This window comes from Phyllostomus hastatus, unplaced genomic scaffold (genome assembly GCF_019186645.2).
Source record: "Phyllostomus hastatus isolate PE091 unplaced genomic scaffold, TTU_PhHast_1.1 phas_scaffold_501, whole genome shotgun sequence".
Taxonomy (NCBI): Eukaryota; Metazoa; Chordata; class Mammalia; order Chiroptera; family Phyllostomidae; genus Phyllostomus; species Phyllostomus hastatus.
In genome coordinates this window covers 44,250,513-44,264,573 of record NW_025334033.1, presented here as the reverse complement: position 1 = coordinate 44,264,573, position 14,061 = coordinate 44,250,513, and the positions used below count along the sequence as shown (strand labels likewise).

The 14,061-nt window shown below is 37.6% G+C and overlaps 1 protein-coding gene across 9 annotated transcripts in view; it reads right to left on the bottom strand.

Moving 5' to 3' along the window:
- Positions 1-525: 525 nt before the first annotated feature.
- Positions 526-14,061, bottom strand: part of FUT8 (fucosyltransferase 8) — a 187,870-nt gene continuing 174,334 nt past the window's right edge. For all 9 annotated transcript variants that reach the window (XM_045823069.1, XM_045823068.1, XM_045823066.1 and 6 more), the window contains 3 exons: positions 11,966-12,142; positions 6,967-7,117; positions 526-1,524 (listed from right to left, as the gene is read on the bottom strand). In XM_045823069.1, the coding sequence (XP_045679025.1) occupies positions 1,207-1,524; positions 6,967-7,117; positions 11,966-12,142 (646 nt within the window). In that variant the 3' untranslated portion in view covers positions 526-1,206. The remainder of the gene's footprint in view (positions 1,525-6,966; positions 7,118-11,965; positions 12,143-14,061) is intronic.

Genomic DNA, 14,061 nt, shown 5'->3' with positions numbered 1-14,061 from the left:
TGTTTACTGAATTCTATATTCAGTGAGACTGATTTTCAGAAACAGCCAGCTTCCCAACCCCCAAATTCCTGGTACTCTCAAAAGCAGGATATGATAGAAAAGGGAAAAACTGGTTCCTGGATAAAACAAAAGGACACAAAACTCACAAAAAAGTGGCAATAGCTATAATAAGAAAGGTTCCCAACAGGTCTGAAACTATTGGTTTTAGAATAAAGGTGATAGTTTCTCTGAGGGCAAGGAGTATAATTATTTAAATCAATAAAAACAAACAAACAATATCCAAACAAAATAAGAGAGTAAAACCTCCCAGAGCATCCTTAGCAACCCTGTAATATGCACCAACTAAACTCAGTTTTCAGTGTTGAAACGGAGCAATGACTCTTGAGCTCAGATCTGATTACTTGACCAGAAACAGAAAAAAAAGCAAAAAAAAATTATAAAACTCCTCTTTTTATCATAGTTTTTCAACTATAAAGCTGCCCACAACATTATTCAATTATTTAAAATTCTAGAAACTTTACAAAATTCCTCTTTTTAAAATTTATTTTTTGTTATCAAAGAGAATGTCCAAACACAGAATACTAAAGAATCTGTTCATGGCATCATTTTACAAAAGTTCCCAATGGAGTGTGAATATTTTATTTTGATGTACCTCCTTCACTTACTAAAGATGAGGTGGATGAACTGATGCAATTACTTAAAAAAAATTCCAGACAAAAACATCCATTCTCATTCTGAATCTGCTGATTGGAGTGGATTCAGTGGTTACAATACCACCACTGGCAAATAATTAACCTCCCCACCACAGGGAGCTATTCAGATTTTCTCATTAGGTCTCAGAGGTCTCTCAGATATAGGCACCATGTTTGAAGTCTCACACAAAACATCTGTGTCACTTAAATTACACAATGTGGCAGTGTTTTTTTCATGGAGACACAATCTTGAAAGAAGGCGCAAAGTAGAAAACAACCTGTTTTCATGTTATATGTGAGTACACTATTGGACCGTCGTCCTTGGGTTCTGGGCATCGTAGCCCTTGTTGGAGAGGAATTCCACCCATGAAGCATCTGTCAGTCCTAAGGTGCTCCCGGTGCTGAGGGTGTCTGCACATACAACCACGTGTTGTTAGCCAGGACCTTCTTCATCTACTGTTCGGCTCAAATGTTTTGAACTGAGTTTGGTTGTCCTTCCCATCCATCTTAAGCTCTATTTCTCGGCCTCAGGATATGTGGGGTACTTGACTGTTTCTATTTTCTCTCGGACTTTGTAGGAGGGATATAGGCCCGTCCTTCCCAGTTTCCTGTTGACACCTTTGGAATAGCCATCCCAGTGATTTCCAGCCACACCAATGACGTCTCCAGGCTCCATAGGAATTTCATCCGCAGTTCGAGGTTGGTGAGGATAAATAGCAATCTGGTTGTGGGCATTCTGACCCCCAAAATAGTAGATGTCATCCAAAGAATGGAAGTTTGCCGAGGCATCAGGATGCAATGTTTGCATGATTTCATAAGCAACTCGACAGACCTTGGGAAAGAATGAAAAAAAATCATTAGTATACGTAAGATCTCCTTCATAGCAATCTAAAAGCCCTTGGACAAAGAGACTAGAACTAGACCAGGACTAGGACTGAGAGAATGAGAAGTAGTGGATTCTAGTTGCAAGTTTTCAGTCCATATGCTCTCCAATGATGGGGTAGTATGTCTTTTTTTTATCTCTGTGCTTATCTTTTATATATAAAAAATTATTACAATTAAGGCCTGAGAGAAAAAATATATAGTGCAAAGCACTTTAAGAATATGAATCAAGCTAATTTTAATAAACATTTATTAAGAGCCACACAGTACTCCATGTTGGGCTCTGGTGGCACAAAAATGAATAAGACATAAATTATGCCCATGAAGAATTTAAGGTTTAGAATTAGGACTATAAATACTTTGCAAAAATGCTGCTGCTCCCTTTCCTTCATTCAGTTAATCAATTACATACTCTTTTCTGCTAATTTGGACTTGGTCTCAGAACTCTTCTTAATAGAAACTTATGTAATTACTGACAATCGATTAGCACTGGCAAGTGTGGTAAAACATATCTACCATTTCTATTCTAAAGAGGTTTTTTTAAAGGTTTATTTTATTCTCATTCAAGAGAGAGGGGAAAGTGTGGGGGAGGAGAGAGAGAGGGAAACAGAAAGAGAGAAACATCTATCGGTTGCCTCCTGCGGGTGCCCTGACTGGGGGATCAAACCCACAACCCAGGCATATGCCCTGATGGGGAGTCACACTGGCGACCTTTTGGTTTGCAAAACAACACTCCCACCACACTGGCTATGGCTATATTCTAAAGAGTCTAAAGTGTGCTATGTAGATAGCAGCATTCTAGGACTGAAATAAGATGGACCAGTCTTTGGCGAAGATGCATCTACCTGATACATTTAAGGTTACTTAATAGATTTCTCTGTCAAGGAACTTCTGCCCAAGATGGAGGCATAGGTAGATATGCTTGATTCCTTGCACAACCAAAAGAAGAATAACACATTTAAAAACTAAAACAACAAGAACTGCCAGAAAATCAAACTGTATGTAAGTCTGACAACCAAGGAGTTAAAGAAGAAACACTCATCCAGACTGGCAGGAGGGGCAGAGAGGACACGTGGCAAGGCAACAGACTGGGTGGGTGAGGTGGTGGCTGGTGGAATGGGTGGTCCCACATTCGGGCATAGATAAACCAGGAGGAAAACTGGGGAGTGAGACAGACCTTGCAATCCAGGGTTCCAGCACAGAAAAATAAAGCCTCAAAAACTCTGTGAAGATCTTTGGGAATTGCAGTGGCAGGAGAAACTCCCAGCCTTCCAGAAGAGGTCGCTGGAGAGACCCACAGGGTCCCAGAATGTACACAAGACCACCCACCTGGGAATCAGCACCAGAAGGGACCGATTTGCTTGTGGGTTGCAGAGGAAGAGACTGAAAGTGGGGCAAGAGCTGAGCAAGCAGCATTGTTCCCTCTCTGACCCCTCCCCCACACAGTGCCACAACGCAGTACAGTGACATAGGTTGCCCCACCCTGGCGGACACATAAGTCTCTGCCCCTTACAACATAACAGCTGTGCCGAGACAAGGAAATATGGCCCAAATCGAAGAACAGATCAAAGTTCCAGAAAAAGAACTAAATGACAAGGAGATAGCCAATCTATCAGATGCAGAGTTCAAAACATTGGTAATCAGGGTGTGCTCACAGAAATGGTTGAGTATGGACACAAAATAGAGGAAGAAGTAAGGGCTATGAAAAGTAAAATAAAGAAAAACATACAGGGAACCAACAGCGAAGAGAAGGAAACAGGGACTCAAATCAGTAGTTTCCACCAGAAGGAAGAAATCAACATTCGACCAAAACAGAATGAAGAAACACGAATTCAAAAAAATGAGGAAAGGCTTAGGAACCTCTGGGACAATTTTAAACATTCCAACATCAGAATCATATGGGTGCCATGCCAGAAGGAGAAGAGGAAGAGCAAGAAATTGAAAACTTATTTGAAAAAAATAATGGAGAACTTCCCCAACCTGGCAAAGGAAATAGACTTCCAGGAAATCCAGGAAGCTCAGAGAATCCCTAAGAAATTGGACCAAGACACATCATAATTAAATTACCCAAGATTAAAGACAAGGAAAGAATCTTAAAAGAAGCAAGAGAAAAGGAGTTACTTATAAATGTATTCCCATAAAACTATCCACTGATTTCTCAAAAGAAACCTTGCAGGCAAGAAGGGCCTGGAAAGAAGTATTCAAAGTCATTAAAGATAAGGACCTATATCCAAGATTACTCTACCCAGAAAAGTTACCATTTAGAATAGAAGGGCAGATTAAAATGCTTCCCAGGTAATGTCAAGTTAAAAGAGTTCATTATCACCAAGCCCTTATTTATATGAAATGTTAAAGGGACTTATCTAAGAAAAAGAAGAAGATCAAAAACTATGAACAGTAAAATGACAACAAACTTACAACTAGCAACAACTGAGCCTAAAAAACAAAAACTAAAAACAAACTAAGCAAACAACTAGAACAGAAACAGAATCACAGAAATGGGGATCACATAGAGGGTTATCAGTGGGGAGGTGGAGAGGGCAGAATGGCGGAAAAGGTACAGGGAATAAGAAGCATAATTGATAAGTACAAAATAAACAGGAGGGAGTTAAGAATAGTTTAGGAAATGGAGAAGCCAAAGTACTTACATGTACGACCCATGGACATGAACTAAAAGAGGAGGAATGCTGGTATGAGAGGGGGTGCACGGTGGAGGGGGATAAAGGGGAGAAAAAAATGGGGTAACTATAATAGCATAATGAATAAAATATACTTAAAAAATTAAATTCAAAAAAGAAAAAAATAAATTTGTGCCCTGGCTGGTGTGGCTCAGTGGACTGAGCACCAGCTTGCCAACCAAAAACATTTGTGTTGTACAGTTTACATGTCTCAAATAAAGAAAACATAGTGAGTCATAAAAAAAAAAGACTCCTCTGTCAGAAGAATACCTACCATGCCCACTGGGTGGATGGCAGCTAAAATTCTATAATCTGAGTTTTATTTCTTGAGCTTAATGCTTGGGATTAAGATAAACTGTAACTATCCTCAGGGAGGTATAACATTTTAAGCAATTGAGGAATACATTTATTATAGCATAAATAGATTTCTGAAACTCTTCTAAGAATAGGTGAAGAAAGAGAGAATATTATTGTTTTGCTTAGAAAACTTTTCCAGAGCTGGCCAGGGAGCTCAGTTGGTTGGAGTACCGTGTGGACATACCAAGGCTGCGGGCTCAGAATTTTATCCCTGAGGAGCAAACAGCTGGGTTTGCGTGAGCTCCAAAGCTTTCTCAGAGCAGATGGGATCTTGTATTTTTGTGAAAACAGACAGGGCCAGGAGGATCTCCTAGTGTGGAGATCCTAGTGTGGATCTCCTAAGTGGAAGTGGGTTCGTATCTCACTGGGTGATGCTGGGATATCTGTAAACTATTTTGTTTTGCTCTTCAGCGAGAAAGCAGTACCCACTGTTGTTTCCTGAGCCACACCTCGATGGGAATTCCAATCCAGGGCCATCTGTCTGGAATAAGTGCATTATCTGTTTTTTTTCCACTACACTTTCCAAAATCTGAGTGAAAGTGTAGTGAGGCCAGTGATACTGTGTGTGAATTTGGAATTAGACAATGAAGAGTACCACAGAATGTATTTTAAGCCATAAAGTGAAGTAGCACAGGGGGATACTTTATTCGGCTTATTTATTTAATTTTAGAGGTTAATTTACTTTATTTAAATTTTAGAGCTTTTATGACTAGATCAGTGGTCCTCAACAAGGATGATTTTGCCTGTATGGGGCATTTGGTAATGTCTGGAGACATTTTTAATGGTCACAACCTGAGGTAAGGATGCTATTGGCCAGGGATGCTATTAAGTATCTGACAGTGCCTCATAACAATTCATCTGGCCCCAAATGCCAATGGCGCCTAGGCTGAGAAACCTTCAATTAGAAGAACAAACTTCAGGCAGGCGCACAGTCTAGGCCCACAGAGGAGGTGGTAGATATGGGGAAGTGACTCTTAACTTACTCATTCTAACAATATGCATTACAAAATGTGTAGAGGTTGTTACTAGTTATTTGCACCTGTTAATCATGCAGACACACAGCCAAATTGTCAAAAACAGTTGAGAGACACCAAGCAGTTATAATCACCCACCTTCACCCTTGAGAATGGAAAAGAGATCCTAATTATGAAGATCCTAATTATGACCCTAATTATGAAGAAACATCAGCAGTGGATGCCTACATGGGAATCTGGAGGCCAAGTAAGTTTTCCCTTCTGACTAGGATTGCTGCCTATGGGGCTCCTGTTCTGCATACCTGTCTTTTTTGGGGCAGTAAGTTGTATTCTTATTCCATATGAGAGAAACTCATACAGCCTCTGCTGCGGTAGGTCTTTCCGACAATCACATCGCCATCCCACTGTGACAATGTGCACTGCCACTTGATAGACACTGTCTATTTCTTTATACTCTCTGAAGTATATTCTCATGAGACTAATGTGGCTTTCCTTTTCACATTTTTTCTCAACTCCTTCTAAGCTTTTAGGAATATATTATTCTTACACAATTTATATTTCTTGGTAGTTTTTTCATGTGAGTGTTTGCTTACTAGATTCTGGACCAGGGTAAGATCTGTATCTTTATCTTCTTTGACATTCCCTCTGCACCTACTATAATTCTGAGCACAAAAAGTCATTTAACAGACTGTTGAATAAACTAGCCAATAACATGCACATAAATGAAAGAGCAGAATAAAATCCACAATAAATATTACTATGCAGATATTCCACTGGGACTTATAAAGCTGCCTGGACCACTCTAAAAACACACACACACCAAACCCACAACACATAATTGTCTGCAACAATTAAACTCAAAGAATGAATGTAGTACAATATTGCTTAAATTTAACATAGAAATGTAATAGGACTTGAAGAGGAATTACACTTACTCTTTCTTATTTTCTAAAAGCAATCAAGTAAAGCAAAATGCTGGACATTTAAGCCTCTCAATATGAGTGCATCGATGTGTAGAAATGGATGGATTCTGGTTAAATACTGACTGATGCAAAATCAGAAGGTATTAAGTAAGCTTAATTACTTGCTGTTTCTGTTAAATGCCATGAACAAGCCAAGCACTTTAAACAACTCCAATAGCTGGCTTCAGCAGAGATGTATTCAACCGTTGCTTCCAAATAACTAAATATTCAGTGTACTTAAATAGCTATTTTTTGGGAAACCTTCTCATACTTACACAAGAGGGATCATTCCCAAATATTAGGAAAACTTCACCTGAATCATGATAATTAACATTTAAAAAACCACACAAAAAACAAGAACTTCCTGACCCCATATGACCAAAAAGTACTGGCCACTTAAAAATACCCTGTTGTCACTTACCTGGGAGGAAAAAGTGCACACCAGGAAGTCTGCCTGGGATAGAAAGTGTATGTCCAGAATCACACCCCGAAGTGAATTTTCTGTATATCGATTATGCAGTCCAGCTGACCAAGAGATAGAATTATCACTGATAAATTCATAACTGGGGTACCTGAAAAAGAAATGAATTTATACATGGTTACTGGAATCACAGTATTCTATTAGGAGGAAGTATCCTATCAGCAGGAAGCAAATTGGCTCCTTTGACCAAGAGTTCCTCTCCTTCTAACAGTAAACAGATCTTTAAAAAGTTGTAACATTCAAGAAAGTAGTCAACGAAGCATCTTCGAATCCAACAGTGGGACAGAAACCATTCAGGAGTGTCCTGTGTGCTAAATGTCATTGGCATGCATATAAAATAACCTCGATGCATCAAAATATCCCTTCTCAGTTCATGAGAGCTCAAAACAGAAGGTTCCTATTTTCTTGGTAATGAGTGACCTCTAAGAGGTTTTTCAAGTTGCTTTCATATTTGATCACTGAGCTTTTCCTTTAGAATATAAGTGTCATGATTAAACTTCATTTAAATTTTTAATTCAGAATTTGTGATATTTCAGACTTGTCCCCTAACCTCCATCCTAACCACCATCCTTGAAGTGCCATCTTAACCAATACTGGTAATGCGAAACCATTCCAATACACTTATGAAGGCAATTCCTTGTAGATGTCCACCCAAGTAACATTTTGGTAGTCCTGAGAAAGGATATTTAAAACTATTAAAACAGGATGTCTTTAAAAACTCTACCATATGTTCAAATGATTCTATTCTGAGTTAGAAGTTTAATTATACTCAAGAGTGAATCAATTTTCTCAGTGCATGAGACATCTTCAGAGTTAAAAGGCAAGCTTTGGGAAGCTACTTGAAAAGTAGATAACAATTGTACCTACTTTATATAATTCATAAGCATTAAACACATTAAGCAATTAGAAGTACTCAGAAGAGTATCTGACATGTAGTACATGCTCAGTGAATATTGTCTGTGACTATGAAACATTTTTCCCCAGGCATCCATCTGGTTTTATTGTTTAACTTCCTTTAGATCTCTGCTCAAATATAGCCTCATTAGTAAGGTCTTTAGCAGTCTGTATCCCTTTTATCTGCTTAATTTTTCTCCATAGTTCTTTTATTATTTGACACAATATATATTTACTGTTTATTTACTGTCTGCATTCATTCATTCGCCACCTTCATCATCCCTAACTGACAACGGGCATTTCACCTGTTTTGTTTACACTCTTATTCTCAGAACCTTTACAACCTTATTCTCAGAAAGAGAATCTGGGATATGGAGGATCAGTAAGTATTTGTTGAAGGAAAAATATTTCCTATTTATAAATCCTGAAACATTAGGAGTCAGTTTACCTGTCTGTCTCCCACATAGTTTTGCCCCCAAACTGGGACTAAGCCTTATTTTTCTTTGCATCGCAGTACCTTGCATCCCACACAATGCTATGTGTATAAACACAGGCACGAGTGAGTACTATCTGTGTCTGGGACCTCTTCCTAATCCCCTAAGAGCTGCTTCAGATTTCTCTTCATTTCACAGCCACCATGGGGCTTTCTTTCATTGCCTCTAATAATGACCGTGAAGCTAAAGTTCTGAGTACTGTTTCAGACTGGTATTCAGTGTTCAGATCCATTTGGCCTCATTATTTTTGACATTTTGCCCTTCTCAGCTCCGAATCAGGGAAATGAAGGAAATGTCACATTTGTTCTAAAAAGAAAACAAACAAAAAAGACTTTTAATGTGATTCCTGCAAAGCTGCATACCCAGGCATGGAGCAGAAACAGCAATAAACAAATATAAAAACGCTGGAGGGTCGAGGAGAAGGGGAATTGCTAAAACACAAGAGTAAAGGTTTTATCCTTGATTAAAGACTGCTTTTGTCAGCGTGGTTTGGGTGCTCAGTGAAACACAGAAAAGAGTGATCCTTTTACTGAGAAGTGACACTAACATTAATGCCCTTCTTAACTTAAAGGACCCTCCCTGAAACCAAACCAAAAAGACACCTAAGTTCCTCAGGCCTTATCTCTATAAGCAAAAGATGACTTGATGAAGGACACTTAGAGTGGGAAAGTCAAGAAACAAAGTGAATAATGGGAGAGCGAGAGTTTGCACCTCCAATAATGAGCATGGAACTTTCTGTACAAACATGCTTCTTTTTTGTCTTTTGTCCACAAGTTTATCAGCAGAGGAAATCTTCCATTTTGAAGTTGCAGAGATTGGCAATAATAAAAAACATTTTTCTTTTTCTACCTTATACAAATTTATGTTTGTATTACCCACAAAGGACTACCCTGAAATTAAAGACCAACAGCAAGTTTTCTGAAGTCCTTCTCCAGACTGAGGGAGCTACTCCTCTTCATGATTCAGAAAATTAAAATTAAGGAATTGTCAGAGAGGAAAATTATGCATAAATACTACCTTTATAATAGAATATGTAATAGAATAGAATAGAATAGAATAGAATAGAAATAGAATAGAATAGATAATAGAATATGAAAGAAACTACTGCTTAGACTACCATGGGGAAAGGAGTTACCAGCTATTGACCACAAAAAGGAAATTCAAGTTTTATTAATCCCATAACCAAGTACTGCCACATATACTACAAGGGTTGCTTGGTGTAAAAATATAATACTGTGTTATAGATCAAAGCTGTAAGCACCTCAGATATTTTTATCTAAATACTTCCATGCCCAGGAATATAGCTTAAGGAAATAATGGGGATAATTTTAGGCACATGTCGGTGAATTGTTTATAAGATTAAAAAATTATAAATAACTATCCAATATTGGGAGAATGGTCAGGTATGCAGTGGAATATCCACACAGTGGCTAGTTATTAAAAAAGATGCTTATAATGATTTTTTAAGTGGCCTGGGAAAACAGACCTACTGCTATATTAATCCAAAGAGTTCATGTTATACAGAATAAGATAAACTACTAAAATGTGTAACTATGTAAGTGATTGAAAGAAATATGTCAAAATTAAAAAAGTTAAAGCCACTGAGTAATAGGACTGTGGGTAATATTTTTTCCTTGCCTATATAATTACCAACTTCCATATTTTCTAATGAGCATGAATTATTTTGCTAATCAAGGAAAAAAGAAAAAGGAAAAAAGCTTACAATGCATTTGAGAACAAATAAGAGTAGATAAAATTAGTGTTTTAATATTTTTTCAACCAAGCTACAAATTCAGTCTGGTATTTTAAAATGAAAAAGTGTGGTGAACAATTTCTACATTTCTCTAATAGGTCTAGATATCAAACTGGAAAAGTACTTGTGAATGTTTTTATTCTATTTTGTGCCCAAATGTTCACTTAATCCTCAATCCTTACTTAAGAATTATAACTGTATAAGTTGGCTTATTCTTGGCTGGTGAATTTCTTGGTTCTTGTTTGTATGTTTGTGTGTGTTCAATAGCGACTTAAGAAAAAAAGCAACTTATGGTATATCAGATTAATATGAATTCTTCGGAGACACAAGATTTAAATTATTATCCAATGATCTGGAGAAACTCCTGCATATAGCCTTCATTCTTAATTTGTTTTTCTTCCCAACCCCCATTTGTGACATATAAAAGGGACCAAGACTTAAATAAATAAATTGAAAAGTCAAATAGCTTAAATGATTAATAAAATGCTTTCAAACAGATGGGACCGAAGTAAACATAATTCAGCAGGAACATAGTCCAGCGCTTGGGGATGCTTTCTGGAATAGATGGTATCTGAGCAGAGCTGCAACTACAGTTTTCTTCTCCCCCATTCCCTACTTTCACAAATATTTAATACGTCCTTTATTTATTGGTACTAAATAAAGGCCAACTCTAGGTTTATCCAGATCCTATGATAAATTCCCAATTAGGATCAGTGTTTCATGAGTTTTTAGAGCACCCAATGTTAATTCTATAACAGCCCTAACTCATACTGTAGACTACTTCTCTGTCCCCCAACCCTGCCACCCCCATACCCCATTAGAAATCCCTTGAAAGCAGAGAGTGTCTTGCTTACCTAGCACCTAGCACAGTGCCTGAAATATAGGCAGGTCCAATAAATGATGGTCACTATTTAATACACATTAGTAGTCCTTTTCCTGTGCTTACAGAACTTATCTTTTGATTCTTTATGGTTTTTTTTTAAGATCTTATTTATTTATTTTTAGAAAGAGGGGAAAGGAGGGAGAAAGAGAGGACAAGAAACATCATTGTGTGGTTGCCTCTCACATGGCCCACCACTGGGGACCTGGCCTGCAACCCAAGCATGTGCCCTGACTGGGAATCAAATTGGCAACCCTTTGGTTCACAGTCTGTGCTCAATCCACTGAGCTACACCAGCCAGGGTTGATTCTTTATGTATTTTAATAAAACTTACAAATTCTAGAAACGTTTATAAGATGAAACTTTTATCTTACATATGTTTTCAGTTGCCTGTAATTGTTAGTGAAGAATCAGAGCAAAGGGGTAAGTACTTGGTGTGTTACTGCTAACAGTCCTGTGTAGTTGGTCAGGGTTATAGACTGAATGTGTGCATCACCCCAGAATTTGTATTTAAGCCTTAACCCCCCAATGCAATGGTATCTGAAGACAGAGCCTTGGAGAGGTCATTAATAAGGGCATGAGGGTGGGGTCCTCAAAATAGAGTTAGTGTCTTTACAAGAAGAGACTCCAGAAAGTTTGCTCCCTCTTCTAAGCACACAAAGAGGTCATGTGAATACAAAGCGAGATGGCAGCTGCTTTCAATCCAAGAAAAAGGGCTTCCAAATGAAATCTACACTTGACTTGCAGCTCACAATTGCTTTGATTATATTAACAAGTTATACAAGTACACAGTTGTTTGAATTAAAAAAAACCCAATAGTTAGTAATAATATTATAACAAGAACCACAAGCCATGGGAATTAAGGATTCCTTTCAACTGAAGAGTTCCACTCTAGAATCACTGCTTCATCTAACTTACTTTGTTTTTGCCTCCTTTAATAAAGAAGGGTCATCTGTGGCCAAATATACTCTTTTTTTATCCACTTGCATCCTGCGAGCGAGAAGATGAAAATGTTCTTCAACATGCACCATGTACTCCTCAATGGGATGGAAGGCAGCTTCTGTTCCCACTTTGTCTGTGCGTCTGACATGAACTCTGGGGGGACAGAGGAATAGAGTCAGATTCTGTGATAATATTCTGATTCACTGGGTGCTCTTAGGGTACTCAGCTTTACACTCCTATTCATGATAGCATTATGAACATTTTAAACTGATTTTTATTTCCTTTCTCACCATTAAAAAATTAAAAAATTCAAACACATATACCCTAAATATATCTGTATGTTAACACAGTACAAAGGAAATTAAAAAATAAGTAAAGCCTTCAAAAATGCATTCTTATAAAAAAGTAATTGGCATATCAGGAACAAGGGGGAGATTCCACAGTTATATTCCACACTGGGCAGCAAAATATCAATTAGCCTTTCAGAAAATACTGGATATTAACTTGCAAGATTTTTTACAACAAATGATATCAAGATTCACAATTGTTATTATAGAATATTAATACATTGTTTGTAACATTTCGATGCCAACTTTTCTTTTTCTTCATTTTACCCTGTTGGTCACTCTGTAACTGCCAACTTGCAGAATTGAAAGTTGCTCGAAGAAAACACAGACCTTGCATGCACTGTTCCCATAGCACAGTCAAAGCAACAAACCTTCCAAGGGTCCTCACTATTTTTAAATTTATGGAGCTATTACAGCCCTCTCGTTGTTTGCATAATGAATTTCCCTTCACTGTTTTTCACTCTTATCGAACACAAGCAGATACTGCTCTATCTCATCTTTCCTATTTAAGGAAAGCTCCAAAATTATAAAACTGGGGACACAGAGGTTTACACTGTCCTGCACCGAAAAAGGCACTGATTTCCACAGTATTCTTCTCCTATCTTACTGCTTTCAAGGTGATTTTAATGAAAATGAAAACAATAGTAATTATAGCTTGTTTTTACAAATTACAACTCCTCTGAAATTAGCCTTTTCTGTATCCCTCCTCTTCCCAAATTACTAAACCACTATTCATATTTGGGAAAACAGAAAAGGTAGACTTGTTTCCCTTTAGGTCAAGCAAAGGCCAGCTTTGTATTATGAATCTGGAGTGGGAGTTTGATTTCACTAAAGTTGCTCTGACACCTTCATGGCCATTCTTTCCTTTGCATTCCAAACGATAGTCTAGATGTGAATATGATTAAATGAACACTACTATCATCTTCTCCTTCTCACATTCTTCTTAATCACTGCTTCTCTCAGGAAATTGGTATTGTTCTCTGTGCTCCAAAGAAATGAAGAGGAAGAAAAAGAACAATTCCACTGAATTTCAGTGAAATTTTTCATGAGAGGAAACACTGTTTGATATTGATTTCACCTTGTATTTTCTTTGGCTTGAACATGTGGAACAGGGGGCAGTAACTTCCATACATATGCAGACTAAGACACAAGGGAAGAAGCAAGGGTGGGAGTTATGCAAATAAAAATAAAAACAAAGTAGAGATGTAATAGAAAGAAGAATCAAAGGAAGAGGAGCATTTGAGACAGTGGCAGAACACTACATTAAGCAATTTTTTTCCCAAGTACTCCTGACATTAGGCATAGATCAATACTTTGACAGAGGACCATAATGAAATCTGTGGAAGAATCAGAATGTTAGAGCTGTGAAGGATATTAGAAGTCATTTAATTTAATGTAACTCTTTTATCTGACAGTTAAGAAAACTGATGCCTCTGAAGACATTTCAGTGAGTAAAGACAACACAAGGCATTTCAACCCAGTCTTCGCAAAAGTAAAAGTTATTTGTGTACCTGACTGATGTTCACTGTTAGATAGCAAGCTCTTTTGGCTCAGGGGATCTGATTTTATTTATTCCCAATTTCACCAAATGAAATGCATAAATACATGAATGAATGATGGGTAGATAACAAAAACCTAACTGTTCAGTATTATGTTAGTAGAGACCTTAAAAGCCATCTAATTTGGTGTTTTGTTTTTAACAAATGAGGAAAGGGTGACAATTAA